General features: G+C 41.7%; 1 protein-coding gene across 1 annotated transcript; it reads right to left on the reverse strand.

Annotated features, from left to right (window-relative positions):
* Positions 1-1,556: 1,556 nt before the first annotated feature.
* arih2 (ariadne homolog 2) lies at positions 1,557-19,674 on the reverse strand. Its single transcript, XM_080443664.1, has 15 exons — positions 19,548-19,674; positions 14,494-15,086; positions 11,533-11,600; positions 10,692-10,764; positions 10,090-10,231; positions 8,690-8,811; positions 7,766-7,875; positions 6,627-6,744; positions 6,435-6,485; positions 6,208-6,229; positions 5,660-5,811; positions 4,780-4,923; positions 3,666-3,734; positions 3,302-3,430; positions 1,557-2,875 (listed from the first exon to the last, which is right to left on the reverse strand). The coding sequence occupies exons 2-15, from the start codon at positions 14,743-14,745 to the stop codon at positions 2,804-2,806; spliced, it is 1,524 nt and encodes a 507-aa protein (XP_080299790.1). The 5' UTR covers positions 14,746-15,086; positions 19,548-19,674; the 3' UTR covers positions 1,557-2,803.
* Between the last annotated feature and the right edge of the window lie 332 nt (positions 19,675-20,006).

Genomic DNA, 20,006 nt, shown 5'->3' on the forward strand with positions numbered 1-20,006 from the left:
GTAGTAAATTTTTTCACAGATGGTCCACACATATTGCTAAAATTCCCTAACTAACTATCAATGGGTCTGTCTGGGTAGCTTTCTATTTACTGTAGTCAAACTTTGACTGAAACCTCTTTGGACTGTCAAAGGTTCTTCTGGGACCTCTTTGGTTCAGCGCTCAGATCCAGTCTACAGCCCGCCTACTGTATACACACACACACGTACCCTGTTACTATTTGTACGTTTATCAGATATGTAAACTGCAAAAGGAATTTATCCCAGAATAGATCTGAATCTACCCATTGGTAAAGTCAAACTGGAAGGTCATCCTATCCATTCCAGTATAGTTTTACTTACTTATTTTAGTACATTATATATAACATCTGTTTATTATAACCTTCTCTTTGATAATTTAACTTCAGATTGATTTAAGTATGCGATTGAGTTAACATAGTTGCAACTTACACACTACACTTTACTTGCGCTGCTCCAAAACAAACCCTAGATGGTGCATTATTCTAATTTATCAGTTTGTCAGTTAAAGTAGGCTTGCTCTTAACGGTCAACTGTTAATATCCCAGGAATCACGATTTCATCTACTATTTTAGGCCCCTTCCAGGCAAACTGACCCTCAAAGAGGCAAGCTGGAAGATGTAGGTAGGTTTTGTAAGTGTGAGAGAGTCATGGTCTGTGTTAGATTTCCCTCAGTTGCAATGTAACAGCTCTGTGTACACATAATTTCTAGTCTCTTAATTGTACAAACATTTTGTTTTCATTGTATTATTCCACTTTGGCAATGTAAAAGTATTTTTTCTCATGCCAATAAAGCCCTTTGAATTGAATCGAGTCAGCAAAGGTTCAACCCAAAAATTAAATTCAAGGATAAATCCTCAGTATCAACATCAGTTGTATGTTTTCGTGTCCTATACCATTGTTTCGATTAATAGAATACCACTCCAATAATCAGTACAAATTAACTACTGTATATCACATTTGACACTGTACAAGTTAATTTAGAGCCCACTGTACAAGTATCCGTCGATGATAACAAAATTAACAGTATTGACACCAAGAAATTGCAACAGTACAGAAGTGCATCTCATGTCCTGGCAAAAGTATCATTGTCTACTATTAGCTGAGTGGCTTTTGATGATTTCAGTTGATATTAACACTAAGCACTTCAGTTGGTGCATCCCATCATCCTACACTAAAATCTTCATTCATTTGTCCATTTGTAACAAAGAATCCTGAATAAGACAAAGAATCCTGCACAGTCTTCACTTAAACCAACTATTTAATACAGAAAATACATTGCGGTCACACCGACCTTCATCACATGATAACTTGGCATTAGGAGATACCTGATGATGGTCAGTGCGACTAAAAATATATTTTCTGTATAAATAGTTGCTGTAAGTGAAGACAGTGTGCAGTTCTTTTAATGCGTTGGCCGACCACTCCTACGCACCCAGGGTGCACATTCAGGGTTTTACATGGTACCATCCAAATGTGCACAGTATTGTGTTTTGTGTGTGTGTACGTATGTATGTAATAAACACACAAGAGGCAGAATACGGTTTTAAAAACTCTCTCAGTAACTATTTCTGTATTAATGTACAACCGTTGAAAATTACAGCAATTTTTTTTTCCTCTTTTCAGTTTTTTTTTAAACGATCTATCTATCAACAGCCATTTTCCAGGAGAAAAAAAGTGAACGCGAGCCAAAACATGAAGAAAATGAGAAACAAAAAGAGCGGAGGGGATGGATGGAAAGCGAAGGAATTGAATGGCTACAGATATGGGAAGAAGGGAAATTAAAAGTCAAACATTTATTTTCCATTGCGGAGTCATTTGAGTCAACATGTTAAATGCATTTTGTGTATGTGTGTGTGTGTGTGTGTGGGGTGCGCGTGCATGCTTACTTGGTGGGTAGTGATGTAGTGTGTATACTCATGTAAAAGGATATGTTTACACTTGTCGTTTCAATGAGAGTTTTACTTTTCACCACATGAACACTAGAGTCCCAGTTCTGGCCATGTCATAATAGGCGACCATTCTACGAAATATCTGATCTACAAGCTCACAACTCATGATGCATTGTGAGCCATTTGACGTACAACAAAGTATATAGGGCTTAAATGGTTCAAGGTCCAGATGACACATCTGGGGGCACAAGAAATAAAATAAAAACAAATCAGGTTTTGCTCTCATTGCCATCAGATCTTTGAAACCAGACATGGAACTTCATGGGCTTTCAGACTAAATTGCTAGTTTGAAAGCCACTCCGCCACAATGCACAATCACAGGCAATGTAAAGCAATAAGAGAGAGAGAACTGATATTAACCACATTCAACAGAAGAGGCATATACTGTAGCAGGTGTTCATCAGGCCGAGTGTAGATGACACACAGTGAGGTGTTCTGATCAAAATCCAATCTATGTTGAGGTCTGAGAAATCACAGTGAAGCGACAGGTGTACTCCCTATCCGAGGTGACGATGAATGAAAGATGCAAGACGAGTAAACGACAAGAGGGAAGGAGGATAGGAGGTGATGAAGAGGAAAACATGGGGAGAGATGCAATCGTGCCATTCTGTGACTCTGCAGCAAACAAGAACGAAAGAAAAGGAGATGGTGGGGTGTTGAATGAGTGCACAAAGAGGAGTGTGTGGGTGGGGATGTGAAGGAGCTGTCAACTGAGGTGAGGGATGGAGATGAGAGGAGAGAAGAGCGGAAGGAAGGAATAAAAGGAGGGAGAGAGCGACAAAGAAGAGGACGAGGAGAAGAGGGAGATGCTGGTGCTTTGCAGTGGTGATGGAGCCTCAGGTATCGTGGAAGTCCTTCAGCAGTGTGCGTCTCCTCTGCTCTGCGATGTGCATTTGATTCTCCAGATCCTGATGAACAGACAAAAAAAGGCAACCTTCATCACGATCAGAGGAAACGTTACAAACAAACCCATTGACACTTCTATGACTGGACGACTTGAATTCAAATCCGTTTTTGAGACTTAGTATTGAGCCGTCATGGTTGGGGTTTCCATTCCCTAAGTAGGTCAAATGTTAGAGCAAGGCACCAACTCTTGTAGGTTTAGGGGCTCTATTCCCTGCGAAGGTCAATGGGTGGAGTACTCACACTGCTAAGGTTGGGGGTTCCATTTCCTGTGTATCTAAATGGGTAGAATACTAATACTGCCGTGGTTGGGGGATTTATTTTCTGTGTATCTCAAATGGGTGAAGTACTGACAATTGGGGGGGTTCCATTTCCTGTGTATCTCAATGGGTGGAAAACTAATGCTGCCAAGCAAGGCACCAACAACTCACCCCTCTGTCGTTGGCGCTCAGTTCTCCCTCTCCTCCTACCACCACTCCTCTCTCGTAGGTATCTGCTCGCTCCACCTTCCATGACAGGTTCTCTATCTCTGCCTCCAGCTGGGCCTGCTGGTACTCAAACTGGTACAAAAAGAAAGAAAAGAACAGTTCAATATGAAGTGTATCCGGTTCACAGTTGTATTGAACCGAATATATTCAATACGAATACGTGTATCGTTACACCCCAAATAAAATAAATAATATAAGAGTGCATTTACTTACACAAACAAGTTTAAAATGCGTACAATAAAATGACTTGATATGATTGCATCCGTGTCGTTTGCAATGGATTGTCTGACAAGTGGGTTTTTCTCACCAGTTTCTTGCGTGGGCCTGACTCCATGTAATAGGCATATGGGTAGGTATACTGCAATGTGTAGCGACACTAAAGAGGAAGGAGAGCAGAAGAAAGAGGGAAGAAAAAACTAAAGTCAGTGAGAGAGAAGAGCTGAGAGGCATTCAGAATTAAGTTTACTTTGGTATTCACCATTTAAACTCCAGGCCCATTAACACATTAACTGCCAGAATTATTTTCATATTTTTTTAGCCAGTGCCAGAGTTTTTCATTGGAAAAAAAAAAGTACTCAGGAGCCGAAATACAGCATTTTTAAGTTTTAAGTTAAAATTGAAGTGGATAGGAGTCTAGATCTTCAACTAATCATATCTCCTTGGTCTTTGGGTGAAATTGGACAAAAAAAAAATTATTATTATTTTTTTTTTTCACTTCACGTAGATCTACGCGATTGGCACGTGACGGCTTTAAAGCGGTTCGCGTAGATCTACGTGATTGGCAGTCAATGTGTTAATACTCCTGTTCTGAATGTATACTCATGTACGTATATGTTTAGAATGCAACTGAACTGGCATTAAACACATAGTTGTCAATATTGCACTTTGCGGATACATAATTTTTGTATCTGTAAGCTTTAAGAAAACATTCACCCAGGGAGGGAAATGAATACAGAGAATATTTAATATTATCAAGTATAAGGGGCCTTAAGAAGCCTTCAAGATAAAACAAATCTTAACTGCACTCACAGAAAATAGACGATCTAATAGCTCACAATAAGTCATGCTGCGCATGACACCCCAACCTCTAAAGCTAACCTCTACATGTCTAATCTAAACCCCCAACCTGAATAGTTTCCTAATTGTAAGCCATACCCTAAAATCTTTAACCATAAAACAACCATTTCTCTTGTGAGCACCAGGAAAATGTATTTCTCAAATTCTATCATACTTGTGGGAACATTTGACCCTCACAAGTATAGTACAACACACACACGTTCCAAACACTGTTTACATCTATTACATTAACACTGGTGTGTGTGCATGTTTAGATGTTAAAAGAGCAAGGAGTGTTAACGCCTTCACACACAGTCACCATCCATCTTGCAAACACACTTCAACATACAGACACAGAGACACACCTTAGCCAGTAGCTTGGCAGCATTTTGCAGGTACTGCCAGTCAATCCAGGTTCCCAGGTTGTTCATTACCCTCTCTTGGATCTTCTCCTGGATCCTCTGATACGTCTGAGCCTCAAGCTGCAGCGACTTGTTATGGTTCTCCCACTGGTGAACAGAAACACACACAAACAGACTGGGTCAGGGAAGGTGTGCGTTTATGTGTTTTGGCCTGGGACTGCAGTGACTTGTGGTTCTCCCAATATTAAAGGAGCACATAAGTGACTGGGTGTGTGACAGAGAGAGAGAGAAAGAATGAGTGACAAAGAAAGAGCGGGACAGAGAGAGACAAAGAGACAAAGAGCGAGAAAGTTGTGGTTCTCTCACTAAAGAGTAAAAAGACAAGAATGAAAGAGGAAATCTTGGTTCTGTACATAAATTATACTGTATATTCTCGTAAATCTGTGCCTCCAGCAGCATGGAGTTGTTACGGCCCACTCCCACTGGTACAGGAGATGAATAAATAATAAATTCATAAACAAGGAATGAGAACTGTGTGTGTGTTATGACAGGGTCTCTCAGGGAACACTTTTTTACATGAAAACCCATGGGACAATACCAAAAAAGGTGCACAGCAGCCGCCTTTAAAAAGGCACGAGTCAGGCATCTCTATAGCCGAGTGGTTACGGTGTGTGTTTGACAGCGGTTTCTAATGCCAAAAAGCAGTTCCCTGCGGCCCATTTGCTTCATGTGACTTTCCTGCTCTCATTGCAATATCAATCAAATAAAAGACTCAGAAAAGCCCCCAACATGACTTGGACCGCTTTTTGTCAGCCGACAGGTCACGATAGATTGTGTCTGCCATGTGTGTATACAGTTTGTGTATGTATATGGTGATCCTCACCCTCTCGAAGTAGAAGAGGTATTTCTTGAGGGCCTCTCTAGCCTGGGCCTGTTGGCTCTGGTTGACGATGTCTGGGTTCTCTTTGTAGCGACTGCACTCGTAGTACTCACTGCCGTGCGTCTTCCAGTCTCCCAGACACATCCAGCAGAAGTCTGAGGGTGGCAGATACATATCCACAGGACGCGGCATCAACAGCAGTTACCAAGTCATCCAACAACTAATTGAGTATATTCACACGACGTCAGCCATTTTGCTCTCACGTCATGATGCAAGAGCAAAGTAGTGTGTGAATATGGTCAACGGCTGCATCAGATATTCCTTGGAGAGAGCTTAAAATACAAATCGCCAGCATATGTTTTGACACCTACTGCGTCTTCAGAGTCAAACATTATGAAGATGCAGTTCACCATGCTTTAAGATGCAATATAAAGATGATAGAATTTAATGTATTTGTGTAACAAATACACTTATAAAGCCTATATAGTATACAGTAGATGAGTAGTCCGTCTTGTTTGTTCAATATGCTAGCCAAAAGATGAGCTACCTACCGTGTTTGCACTTGGAACATTGCTGAAACAAGAGAAATAATGATTATGTTTTGTTCACTTTAAATGTGACAATGCACAACAAAATCACACGAATACATAACGAATTTCAGATTTTTCTGAACGTATCAGGTTTTCTTTCTATGAAGAGCAAACAATTTAAGATTGATTTGCATTTCTGACTTTTTAAAGAAAATAATTGTGGCTGAAAAGTTATTTCTCTGACTCACCATGTGATTGCATCCTCCATTCTTCTCAATGCAGATATTGCACTTGGGACACTGAGGAGAGAAGACAACAGGTCATTCAACATCGTACAGTAAAGTCTAGAACACTGTGCTATGTATGAATCAGTGTATGGTTTTGCATTGTGCAGTTTTGTGTGCATCTGTGTGTGTGTGTGTGTGTATGTATGTGCATACATCTTTAGTGTGTGCGCTGATGTAGTTGGCCGTCTCCGAGTCATCTGCGCATTTGGTCAGCCATCTACGGATCGTCCCACAGTCTGTAGGTGCGTGGTACATCTGACGACATTTGAAACTGTGGAAAGAGTGAAATACATATATCAAATGTAATCCTTTTTTGCCACTGTTAAGAGTCAACAGTGTATCCATAAAGTTCCCAGACATTATGCTGAGAACTAATTCTGACAGTTGATTGGACAGGTAGACCAAGACACGTGGGGACATGGACTCATTCTAATTCACTTCTTTCGCTGAACTGAATGATACTCAGTAAATATACGTCCCGAACCGGGGGTGGTATTTTAAAATGGAATAGATGTGCATTATCCTCAATGAGGTACATTTGTTTCCACAGCCAGACGGGGGGCAGGACAAAGTGGAGGTGTAGTGGATGGACTGGGTTAAGTGACTGTTTAAACAGCTTGTGTGCAGGAGGGCTGTGATTTTGGGTGTTGGTAGGCCAATTAGATTATTGACATGAACCGTTTCACCCCTAATAACTAAATAGGTAATCATTAAATCCTTAGAATTGGTCACAGGCCCCATTTTGGTCACAGGCCCCATTTAGCTCTAAACCTGTGTGGGGGAATAAGTTCATAATCCCAAAAAAAAGATCACTCATTCCTACTATAGTACATGCATACCCACACACCCAACAGTCAAAAGTGACCTCCTGCGCAGTCAGAAAAGCGCTGGCTCACCAAATTTAACCAGCTGTGAGCATAGCCGTGGGCAAGCAGCAGTTTACTTGACTCATTGAACCCTCACTTTGGTACATCAAACTCTGAAGTGGCTGTTTAACAGTTTTCAGGAATGCATTATGTGGGTGGTGTGCCACACCACAGCCATGTTCATAGATGTGCCAGTGCCACTCCATATTTATATACAGTCTGTGTGAGAGCCTGCTTGTGGTGTTCAATTCATTTCACATAAATGTATTCATTTATGTGATTGTATGCAAGTGACTGTGTCCGATTAAGTGATTGTGTGTGGTGTTTATTTGATTGCATTCAAGTATGCCAATGTCTGTGTTTAAGTCCTTGTATGTACATTGTGTGTGTGTGTGTGTGAAAATATGTACTGTATGTGCATCCTACCAGAAGACTACCATGCAACGGCTGCACTGCACCCTGCGCGCCCTGGGCTCTTGGACCTGGATGACTATGGGGCAGTCTGCACCGGGGCACAACTGCAACTGGAAGTGACTCTGCAGGAGGAACGAGGAGAGAAGGATCTATGAATGGCTTGATTACATATCTAGGAAGAGCAGATAAGTGAATGGATTGATCAGATATATCTAGAAAGAGCAGAGAAGTGATTAATGCACACTGGAACTTCTAACACTAATAACTTTACAACTTTGTACATGCACGCAAACACTAGGACTGTCCTCGTCTAAGAGCTTCCTTAGTCAACTGAAAGGGTACATTTTCAAACAGGGGGTTGTGATGGCAGCGGGCACGGCCAAACTAGATAATAGATGGCTATTAGGAATGGACGAGTCAGAACAACACTGGCGGCTGTTGAAAAAGAGTCCAAATACATTATCAAGACAATGTAACTCCTCCTGCTGAAACTGGATGAAGGGATAGCCAAGACTCATTCAAACACCATTTATATTCCATTAATATACTTTTTGTATTTACAGAGCCATTACCGATTCCTTTTCATTCTTGCATTTTACCTGGATAAATGGCGATTAATTCACGCCCAATTACAACTATGTGAGAGATACACAGTCGCAGTTTGAATACATACACTCATAGATTGTTCATCTTTAATTCTGTTCTCAGCATAAACCAGATTTATAATTTGATCTGTACTGAACTAAAGGCCTGACGGGGGTCTGTGTATTAAACGTTAGGTGCATCAGGATACCCTGGCTACTGCCTTCAGCTGAGCTTGTGTGGACACTAGATACATGATGGTAGGTACATCTTTCTTTTCAGATTACTTTCTACATAATGTCTATGTACTAACTACTCTCACAGACAGACCCACAATTAAGAGAGCTGCTGTACCTCAACGTAGTCTCTGAAGAGGTAGCGTCTGTATTTGTCCTTTAACTCCTCTCCTGGCAGCAGTGGCAGGACAAAGTCCTCTGGCATCTGGAGTGAACAGTCCTGAGCCATGCATGAAATACCTAGACACACACAGGCTGCACTGATTAAAACTCTTGAGCCATACACGAAATACAGTTAGGCCAACATGTCCACCCCAAACACACACAAGGCTGGACCTGTAAGAACAGTCTTGAGCATTAATATCTAGACACAGAGTGACAAACAAATACGGAATTCATACAGTCACACCGATATTCACACAGATAAACCAAGTCATCTACAAAGTCACAAGTCACTGCTTGACCACAGAGAGGTAAAAAAAAAGAACATCAATACACAGACCAAAGGACATGGAATGAAAACCAATTCACACATTCACACGCTCTAGGTCTCCCCCTCTCACGCACAAATACACACACCAACATTTTCATGCACATACAAACCGGGACAACTGTATTTTTAGCCATTACAAATCATATTAACAGATGACTGAATGTCCCTTTTGCTAAGTTAAGTCTGTAAACTCCAGTGGTCTGCAAACATGGTGCCAGCTCAAGCAAAGACTTCCTCTGCAGTGTTACCTTCAGGTTGGCAATGTATTACTGCTGTAGTATCTAATGTGAGGAAAACCATTTGACTAGACATTGTAACATCACATTTATAATGACTAGCATTGTCAACTTATCATTTAGATGCCATCTATACTCTTCTCTGTATCACTTAAGGCAATGGTTGTCAACAGCCTGTGGAATATTGGCTTCCATGCCGCCAGAGGCGCATGGCATAATGGAATGCCATATTGTAGTGTTTTTTTTTTGTAGTGTTTTTTTTTTGTTGAGTATTTGTTGCCACCGGCGAAGTTGCATTATTCGTCGGTCTCTGTCGGTGTGTGTGGTCGGTGGGAATCCATTAACTGTCGATTATTTTGGAGGCGGTGTTTTTCACTCCCTGTTGGATTTCCACTACCCTTATACTATATGTGTTTATGCATTTAGTCACATCCTTCATTCTACACACAGCATTGGAGGTTTCACTTTGCTATAATGTAGCTTTAATTCACCTTTAATTTGGCTCCTCAGAGGTAAGCCATACAGATGAGGGCCTGTGTACAACTGCAGAATGCCAGTAGGCCACACACGTACCTAAACTAATTTTTCACATCGTTTTATACTTTTTGAAATAGGCCCACTGTCCCTTGCCCAAATGTGGAGTCATACTGTATGTCATAGATATTGTCGAAGATTGACGTCACAGGCTTGCCTGAAGTCTGAGATCCACATTATGAGCCACACAATTCTCATGTAGATCCAATTGTATTTATTTAAGCTTATTCTTTCTCTTACAGCCAAAACACTCACCCACTCCCATGCCATCTTTGACAAGTACAGTGCAGTGCTGCTCCCAGCATGCTTTGCAGAAGGAGTGCTGGCAGGGCAGCGCCAGCAGGGCATCCCTCCGTACGATCTGTAGACACACTCCACACTGGAGGGACTGAGGGGCCTAGGAAACCAGTGTACACACATATTACTCGCACACATACACACACACCACCTGGTGATTTCTAAATATAGATGGCCTCAGGAAACTTGGAAACCACACTAAAAGTAGTTGGAATTCATTTTGCGTTACAAGAGGTCTACTCTGCTCCATATAGAAGCACCCTGCATCCTTATCATTTTGACAAAGCATCCTTGTTATCTGACAAACCATATCTGACATTTGCAGAGAGTCTGTCTGTAATTCACTGCTTAAGGATCAAATCAGAGGAACTGGGAGACCCGATTCCAGTATTAGATTGACAAAAGTATACTACCAATGTTATCAATGTAGCTGCTGAGTTTCAAAATACTTACTGCTGGCATGAATAATGTACATTTTCCAGTATGAAGGGTGTGAAATTAATGCATCTGTGAATATTTGCATTTTTCATAAAACATCTCATCTCACACACGGTACTCACAGTGACAGGTCTGCAGGTGCTGCTGGGCTGAACCGAGGCGTCCGACAACAGCAGAGAAGAGTTGGACTTCCATCTATTGAACCAGAGCACAGTAAAATGAGAAATGGTCTATTTATATAGCGCCTTTTTTACAATGCGTTTTACAATGTGCATTACACTCACATTCACACACAGACGGCAGAGGAAAGCATGCAAGGCACCAGCCTACTCATCCAGAGCAGTTAGGCGTTTAGTGTCTTGCTGAAGGACACTTCAACTAAAGCCAAAAGGAGCCGGGGATCAAACCAGGAACCTTACGATTCCCATTTGGCCTCCCTCTCCCATGTCAGGTTAGAAATTAAACGGTAGGCCTCGGGTGTGCCTGCCCACCACGGCGGAGGTTGTGCGTTCGAATCCACTGTGGTGCATCCGGCTTTGTCGAGCGTCTATACGAATACAATTGGCCCTTGTTCGGGGGAGGGGAGGGTTATAATTGTCACTGCATGTAATCCGGGATGACGGGATGGGTCAACACCCGTCAGCAGGGGGTGTTGGGCGGGAGGAGTAGAACGAAGGCTCTACGTCCTCCCGGTGGAGACTCCTCACTGGTAGGCGAGTCAGTAGGATACAACAGCAGTGACAACACAGAAGTGTGTGGGGAGGACTAAATTGGCATAATGACTAAATTGGGGAGAAAAGCGGGTGAAAAAGGGAAAAAAAGCTGAACTGTGTGTGCATGTTTGTCTTTCTTTGTGTTTCAGTGTGAGAGTGCCACTTGTGTTTCCATAAGAGTCTACGCTGCATGTGTATGAGTGACGGACAAGAAGGTCATACAAAACTGAAAGTTAAGTCATTTTATTACCTGTCCAGTATTTGTGACACCTGCCAGTGAACGTGAACAAGGACCAGTTTGGCTACGGCTGGTAGAACCTGTAGGAGGGAGAAGGGATGGGAACAGAGACTGAAACACAAGTCCATGTGCTGCTTTATAATAGCAGAATAGCGAAGTAGACTTTTGGGGGTTCCTGAACTGTGGCCCAATTTATACTTTGTTGAACGGCGGTGTCGTGTGCCGTAAATGGCCGATCAACAAGCTTACAAAAGGTTTCTGCTGCAAGCTTGTAGATCTGCTATTTTCAGCGGGATACAGCGTAAATTAAGCATATTTTTCCATTTCCTTGTCTCCCAATCTCCAGTTTGCCTTATGCATTTACTCTAACTGGGCAAAGACACTGATATGGAGAAAATGCTATATGATCCTAATGCCAAACTTACAGAAAGATGCTACATGATATGTTACAGAGGTCTCCTGAGGGCATATACAGATAGGGTCTAATCACTTTCTTGTCAAGTCAAGATCATGAAATAAATCATAGGCTGTCCCCAAACATCTGCGTATTCGGATACTTGCTTAGCAGGAAATCACTCGTCTGTAAAACGAGGAAGTTGTATCGTCGTAGTTGATAACTATGCGTGTAAAAGAAAAAAACTTTACACACCAATACCGAATGTTAACAAATGTTTCGCTCTCTTCATCACTTTCATTTTCATGTTGTAGAGAGACATCAGTGCAGCATAGCTGATAAACTATGTGTATACATTTTTTTCTTTTCAGAAGATCTTACACCAAGTATTCCACCAAGGAATACATCACCCCCAAAATGACTTTGTCCTATCAATTACTCACAGTGATGGCTTTAACACCCCAACTAGAAAAGGACAATTTCCGTTTGCATCACATTCTCTTACGGTGAATGAAAAAAAAAAAAGAATAGGCTCTGTGCATAAGTGTAGTAACGGGTTTGCAGAAGGTGGCACACCCATTTCTTGTTTATTTCCCCATTGCTTCATTTGACTGGCTCCGCAGCAGATTTGAACAGGTAACACACATAACGGTGTCATTTGCGTTTCCTGGTCAAATCTGCTGCCGAGCCAATCAAACAAAGCTATGGGCACTGAACTGGAACAGGAAACAGTATGCCACCTCCTGGAAACCTGCGACTATAGTTATGCACAGAGCTGATAGAACTGCAAAAGAATTGGAATAAAACAAACAGCGGTCCAGTATTAACAGCAGCAACAGTTGATCAAAAAATATGTTTATAAACTCCAAAACAAATCACACAGTATAATCCCATGTGCCCTATATACAGCCATATGCTCAGTCCTTCCAAAACATTGCATTTAAGAAATTCACTTTCGGGATAATCCAGCTAATGCACGAACGAGGAACACGCCTAGGCTTGCGGCCATGTGTGTGGGGTTCAGTTTGAGCAAAAGAGACATGTTTTGTAAATACTGAGGATATGGACTGGTTCAATGACACTTGTGATTACACTGTGAAAGTTGTTTTGGAGTTTATACAAATATGTTTTTATAAAGTTTTTGAGTTTAAAAACCGTTTTAAAACTTAAGTCGTTTTGAAGTGAATTATTCCTTTAAGCAGCATATTATGTATTTATATACATGTAGATCACCATTTCCAGACACCATTTGCGGTTTAGCGTAGGTTTGTCTCATGGTAGTTTACCATCTACAATACAACTTTCACGAATTGGGAATATCCTGGTTTTATTCAGAACAGGCTTCAGCTGTGGTCTCAAGGTAATAAAATCCAAAATAAAAACCTATACTACTGACAGTACTAAAGTGTCTTTAATTTCTCTACCAACTCCAACTAGTAAGAGCTTGAAGATCTGACCTCCAGTGACTAATTATCTTCTACTGATTTGATTGACTGCTGCCAGCGATGCTGTTGGTGGGACCCAGAGGCAGTAATTAATCATGTTACCTAGCATGCCGGCCATACGCATTAAGCACTCCAGCCTATCCCAATCAAAGACCCTATGCTCTATCAAAGACACAGTGCTTCTTTGTGTATCTGATTGAGTCTACTGAGAACTCTCATTTGAAGAAGTACAAGGTTCAGTTTGAGCGAGCCTCATCTGTGGGTAGTGGTTAACCATGTGAATGAACGTTAACCTATATTTGTTGTGGGCGTACAGGGTAACCTATATTTGCTAGTGCATACAACCACAGACATGCATGCGAATAACTTCAGCCTATTTTAAGATTTTCCATTGTCTGTATTCAGTCCCTAACTAAGCCATAACTTACTGTCAGTTATACAAGCTAATCTTAACAATAAAAGACCTAACCCTAATATCATTCTAAATAACTCAATATTTTCCCATCTGATCCCAAATCATATAAAAACCCTCCATTTCATGCAGACTTCTTACAACTCGATCATAAAAGATTCAGCATGATAGTGAGGGGTTTTGATAAAGCAGAATTGTTAATGAATTTGATGGTGGGTAGACAGACTTTAATGAGGATGGGGGAAAAAATCCAAAAATTAAAATTAAATCCAACAAGCTTTGAACTGAGCAGATTGGACCTTCCGTTCCATGGCCAAAACATCTTGAAATCGGCCCGGCCCGACTAATTAGCATAGATTTTGGGCCCGGCCTGGCCCGAAAACGTCGGGTCGGGGTAGGGTCGAGTTCTGGCAGAATTTGAGAACTCTAGCCAGGAGTCCCTCGGCCTCTTAACAAGAAGAGTTTAAGTAGCCAAGTATGAACAACTTTTTATTTTTAAGTACAATTCTTATTGGGTCCTTAATTTATTTTTTCTTTCTCCAATATATATATGTGAGAGATTGAGAGAGAGATATTTTTATTTTATAGTACAGTGGGGAAAAAAAGACCTCACCTCCTTAGTATTAATGTATCCATTTGTAAAATGTAACCAGATTTGTACACTGATGATTTTACTGTAAAGAGAAACATTTGGTGGTTAACACACACCCCCACCCTCTCACCTTGAGTGCAGCGGCTACGTTGTCAACCTCCTCCGTCAGAACCCGTTGGCTCTCCCTGTAGGTGAGGCAGGTGAACAGATACTCCTCGGGGTCGAAGGAATCGGCCCCCTGCTGCTCCACGTCACCTGCCACCCCATCATAGTAGTCAGCGATGTCTCCCTGGTCCTCCTCCTCTTCATCATCATCCTCAGAGTTCACCCCAAAGTCTTCCTCGTTACTGTCCGACGCCTGGCTGTTCATGTCCACAGACATCCGGACGACCTGATTGGTGGAATCCGGACAGGTAGGCGGGGCTCGTCTACCTGTCGGGACTCTGCCTGGTGGCGGAGCTCTGCAATTGGCTGAAGTGGCTACTTGGGGCTCCGCTCTCTGCCTTCAAGCCACGTCTGCTCTGTGGGATGACTACGCCACCGAAAATCCCCCTCTCTTCCTGTCTGAGGCGCGTACCGAGCGCACTCAGCAGCAGCGAAAAAAGCAGAAGAAGTCACACTCCCCGTCACTCATTTGGAAATCTAGCCACAGGGGGCGGGATCTAAGACAAGAGAAAAACAATAGACTGGAAAGAGAGAAGAGGAAGCAAGGAGGATGGATGACTGAGGAGAGAAAATAAAATAAAAAAGGGAGAAAAGATGGAAAAGAGGGGAGAAATGGAACAAGAAGGAGAAATGGAAGGAATTAAGCTCAATTAATAAAAAAACACACACAATTCCTTTACAAGATTTAGGCCACAACAATGATGTATTTCTTGGATTGTTGGAGCATAGCTCCATCCTTGTATTGGGGGATTCCTTAACATGAAAACATTTGGGAAGACTTCTCAGTACAGAGAGCAGACATCTCATCTGATGACCAATGTTGAGTTAATCATAGTCACACAATGTTCTACTCAATTATATCTGTTATTATCCGCCATTATCACAACTATTATTTTGTTGGTGTGTTCAGTCTGCAGCTAAACAGAGTGGAGAGAAATGTTGAAAAAGTTACCATGATACAGAGAATTTGTTTCAGATTGGTGAGGTGCTGTTTACACAGAGTAAAATTATAAAACAAGGACAAACTGTCTCACTCTCTACTCCACATGCATTTCACTTCATGCAGTTACATTTTGGCTGCCTGGCAGAATCAGAACCAGATCTTCTTGAAGGTCTGATCTTGGTTGTGGATTACTTTTTCATTGGACACTGAATTATTCAGATTGATTAAGGTCCAGTTGCCTGTGCTCATGTCTACCAAAAGCAATGTTTCCAATTTAAATCTACAGTATACTGTATCTGTCAGCCTGACTCAGCCAAGGTGTTGAGTACATAATAAGTCTCCAGATTATACAGAATGCACACATCTTTCTCTAACAAGTTTCTTAGGAAAAGACAATACCATACCTGCAATAATTATTATTAATAATGAGGATAATAATAATAATTGGGCCCACACTCCTTTGCTGTATTTACATTCGCATATACAGTGAAAAGTGGCATCTACATTTAACCCATCCTAAGTATCAGGAGCAGTGAGCGCTACAGGGGCAGCGCCTCTGGGAGCAGTTAGGGGTTAGTGTCTTCTTGCTCAGAGACACGTAAGCCGGGGCGTGAACCGGGGACCTTAGTTTCCCAGGCAGCCTCTCTACCCACACTCAGTTACAGTTATTAAATAAATTATTAAGCAAAGACTGAAACAGATTATGCCGATTATACCGGGACAGACATAACATTTTATGACATTGTGATATATGCAGACTTTGGTTACTTTTATAGTTTAATTTTATTTGTGAAATTACCATTGCGAAGATATTTTTGTAATAGTTTCCCCAAACACCAATCTAGCCCAAATGTGCAGCTTTCTTTATTGGATGGGTAATGAGGATTATACTCAACAGAATCGTTTAGGATTACATTTGGAGCAACCACCCTTCTGACTAAAGATTTCCAGTTAATCCCAGATTATCTCCATTAGTTACTATGAGTGCTTCAGATTCATGTAATTTATGTATGCAACCTATCGAAGTCCAAACATTTTCTAACAGGGAGAGGATGCCCCCGGACACCCCCTACAGGGGCCAAGCCTCTCATCTGGTCGGTTGTGTTTATCTATTCTACCGGCTGTTTTGGCAGCTGTCATCAGCAGTTCCTGTTCTATTCTAAAAACCTAGTTGGCTCATAAAATATCTCTGCTGGCCACTTTGCCCTGTTCAATTCAAATTACATTTGGCTGGTAAAACAGTATAAAGTGGCTGATGATTTGGGGGATGTACCAGACAGTACTGTGATCCATGAACAAAGTAAGGAGTTTCCTTTGCTGCATAGTAAGCCAGCCAGTTACCCTAGTTCTAGGGAACAGACCTTGGATCAAATCCAAGGTCCCTCCCTCCCTTGTAGGGCTGCACCGTTGATCAGTTCACAGCTACACCCACCCTGTTCAACATTTCTCTTACTGCTGCTCTAATTCAAAAGGTCCCCATCTCTCCTCTTTGAGTCTTTTTTTCCCCACCAGTCAGTCGCTCTGTCCATCGGCCCACCGACACTCTGTATTCCTCATGCTGTCAATTTTCAATATCCCCCTATTGGTCATGTTCCTGTCTTTCGCTAGCTCAGTGTTCCCTTGAATGCGTCTCCAGCTTGAACTCCACATAACATGGCCTTTGAAAATATGCACATACTTGTGTCTCCTTTACAGTATGTCGTCTACATGTAACGCCACATGGGTAACTCACACGTACACACATAAAATGCCACATGTAACTAGCGTGTGGGCCACAGGGCACGTGTAGAGGCTTAAGTTAATCCTAGTTTATACTGTATAAGACACTGCGTTGGCCAATATGGCCATTTGTATTCAATACATTGGCTCACTGACAACAAGCACCCTATGTCCATGGCTCACAGCCTCTGATATGTTCCATATTAAGTCCATGAGACAAAAACAAATGTCCTCACAGTTGTCTATACACAGTATATTAGCCTATACTGTTTAAAGAATTAAACGATTTTGCTGAGGGGTCAGACACAAAGTGACCTGCAGTCAGCTGGAGAGAGGTTAATGTAAACCAGTGGTTCTCAACCAGTAGTCCGGGGACCACCAGTGGTCCTTGAGGGGGTTCCAAGTGGTGGTCCCCAGCTAAATGATGGGGAGGAGTTAGTAACCAAATGGACCCTTACAGATCTTTAACTCTTGAGTGTAAAATGAAACCAAATGGACCAGTTTCATTTTACACTCTCAAGAGTTAAATTATTGTTAAACATCTGCATTACTTAATTAAAGAATTGTTATTTTGATCAACGTTTGCCTGTTATCTCTCCTATGGTACCAACATCAATACAGCATGGAATTGTGGACAAAATCGTATCCAACGACAACAAAATATTCTAGGTTTTGGGTCTGGGAGTCTAAATCTAAACAAATGGTGGTCCGTGGCTCAAATGCCGAATAAATAATGGACCTTGATATGAAAAGGGTTGAAAACCACAGTTGTAAACAACTGATTTCTGCAAATAAAGCACACCAAAGTCGTCGTGGGTGCAGACTTAAAAACACATGACCAGCAGCAGGTTGATTAAAAAATTTATAAAACCCCCCAAAAACTCATTCATTGCCAATTCAGCGGCTTCTCTCGACCTCTGATCCCGATGAATCTGTGAGGTCCCGACCCCTAGATTAGATCAGTTGCCTGAGTGGTGTGTTCAATTATGACTTTGCAAATATCCACCTAGATACAATATATTCAGAAGCTATGGAGTCTGCCAGGCCACCAACAGACGTAATGCTTGCATTCCGGGCCGTGCTAAAAATAGTCGGTAAAAATCTAGGTGACATACTATATTAACCCGGCTAATATGTCATATGGCGAGACAGCAAAGCGGTTGTTGGGTCACGCAGATATAACAACAGGCAGCTCGTTTTTGGAACGAGCTGAACCGGAGATTCAGACTTATTTTGCTGCTCACGTTAAGTGCCACTGGCATTCATTCCCGGCGTCTGCCCAGAAACCGAAGGCAAGCAGTTTATTTTTCTTAGAATGGCTGGCTAACGTTAGCAGGTGTTCACCGAAATTGGTGACCTATCGAATACCATGACCCCGAAGAGCAGTGTTGCCAGGTTTTGAGAAAGCAACAAGCAACCAGGTCTATGAAAACAAGCCCAAAAGAAGCGACCAGATGAGCACTTTACTTTTTGGATATTTGAAAATAGCCGAGCTTGTAGATCTGCCATTTTCTTTTTATCTTCAAATAACATGTGGAATTAACAACACAAATCTGGCACAAATCATTTTCAGATGGGGGTTAGTGAGGGGACAAATACATATTAAATTCATCATGACATGAACATATTTGAGAGCCACTGGTTTATATATCAATTAGCCCAAATAAACAACTACACTTTATAAACAAGCCCCAAAAAGCCGCAACCACCAATATTTACAAGCAACTTTACAGAAAAAGCCAAGTGGCTTATAATAAGCAGACATGGCAACACTGCCCATGAGTCGCCGTTGTGAATGCCTTCCCTGTGAATGGTTATTGCGAGTCGATGTTTACAGGTTACAAAAACCAAGTCACAAAATAGGACTTCTATATCAACGTATAGATTTATTTCCTGATAAACTGACATTTCACCTGCTTGTTTTAACACTGAGCCTACGTTGAGTGTCAAGAAGCATGCCTCTGCGGTCACACATTTCGGTGGGTCACCACCTTCGGTGTAACCCGGTTAGCTTCTTGGCAGGCGCTCTTATATTACCGTTATATTCAATAGCGAGAAAAAGTGTAACGCAAATTCAAGAGTTCCGAGTAACTAGCTTCGCGGCTAGGTACGTGGAGAACGGCCGTTTTATGGAGGAAAACAAACCACCCTCCATTGTTCCTCCCAACGAATTTTGTCAAACAAAACACCATCTAACCTAGCATTCCCACCGCTGTCCCTTCTTCCTCCGCCTCACATTCACTCTAGTCCCGGGGACTAAGATGTAAACAAGGCCCTTCTGGGGCTCCATAATAAACATTCACACACGCAGTCATCGATGGCTGCGGCTCTAGGCGCATGAAGGTGCTGATATTTACCTTGTGAACCGTCTGGACAGTCTGTCAAAGCCGAGTGGGTTTCAGCTCCTGAAGGGGTTTACACTGGGCTCCGTTTTAGCTAGGCGGAAGGTGGATTGTTACTGGGGGTATTTATAAATGACGACACTTCCGCGTATGGATATTCACTGAACTTCTTGCAGCGCTTGTTATAAGCAGTGGTGTAAAGTAACTAAGTACATTTACTCTTATTTTTTAGGTATTTTTTTTACTTTAGTGGAGTATTTCCAATTTTCTGTACTTTTACTTTGACTTCTGCTCCACTATCTCAGAGACATATATTGTACTTTTTACTCCGCTATAATTATTTGAAAACTTTAGTTACTAGTTACTTTTGATTATCAGTGTCATAAAACATACTCTAACCACTTCAGCCCTAAATACATTTCGTCCATTTGAAAATAGCCGATCTGCAAGCTCACAATGCTATTTTCAAAAGAT

This window comes from Gymnoscopelus braueri, assembly GCF_963280865.1.
Source record: "Gymnoscopelus braueri genome assembly, chromosome: 12".
NCBI lineage: Eukaryota > Metazoa > Chordata > Actinopteri > Myctophiformes > Myctophidae > Gymnoscopelus > Gymnoscopelus braueri.

Bases quoted from the DNA above. Each gene is read 5' to 3' on its own strand.
- arih2 (XM_080443664.1), bottom strand. From the start codon at position 14,745: ATGTCTGTGGACATGAACAGCCAGGCGTCGGACAGTAACGAGGAAGAC. The intron at 7,876-8,689 runs GTACAGCAGCTC...TTCCTCCTGCAG, and splicing joins TCTTCAGAGACTACGTTGAG to AGTCACTTCCAGTTGCAGTT. The intron at 6,486-6,626 runs GTATGCACATAC...TTCTCTCCTCAG, and splicing joins TCAGCGCACACACTAAAGAT to TGTCCCAAGTGCAATATCTG.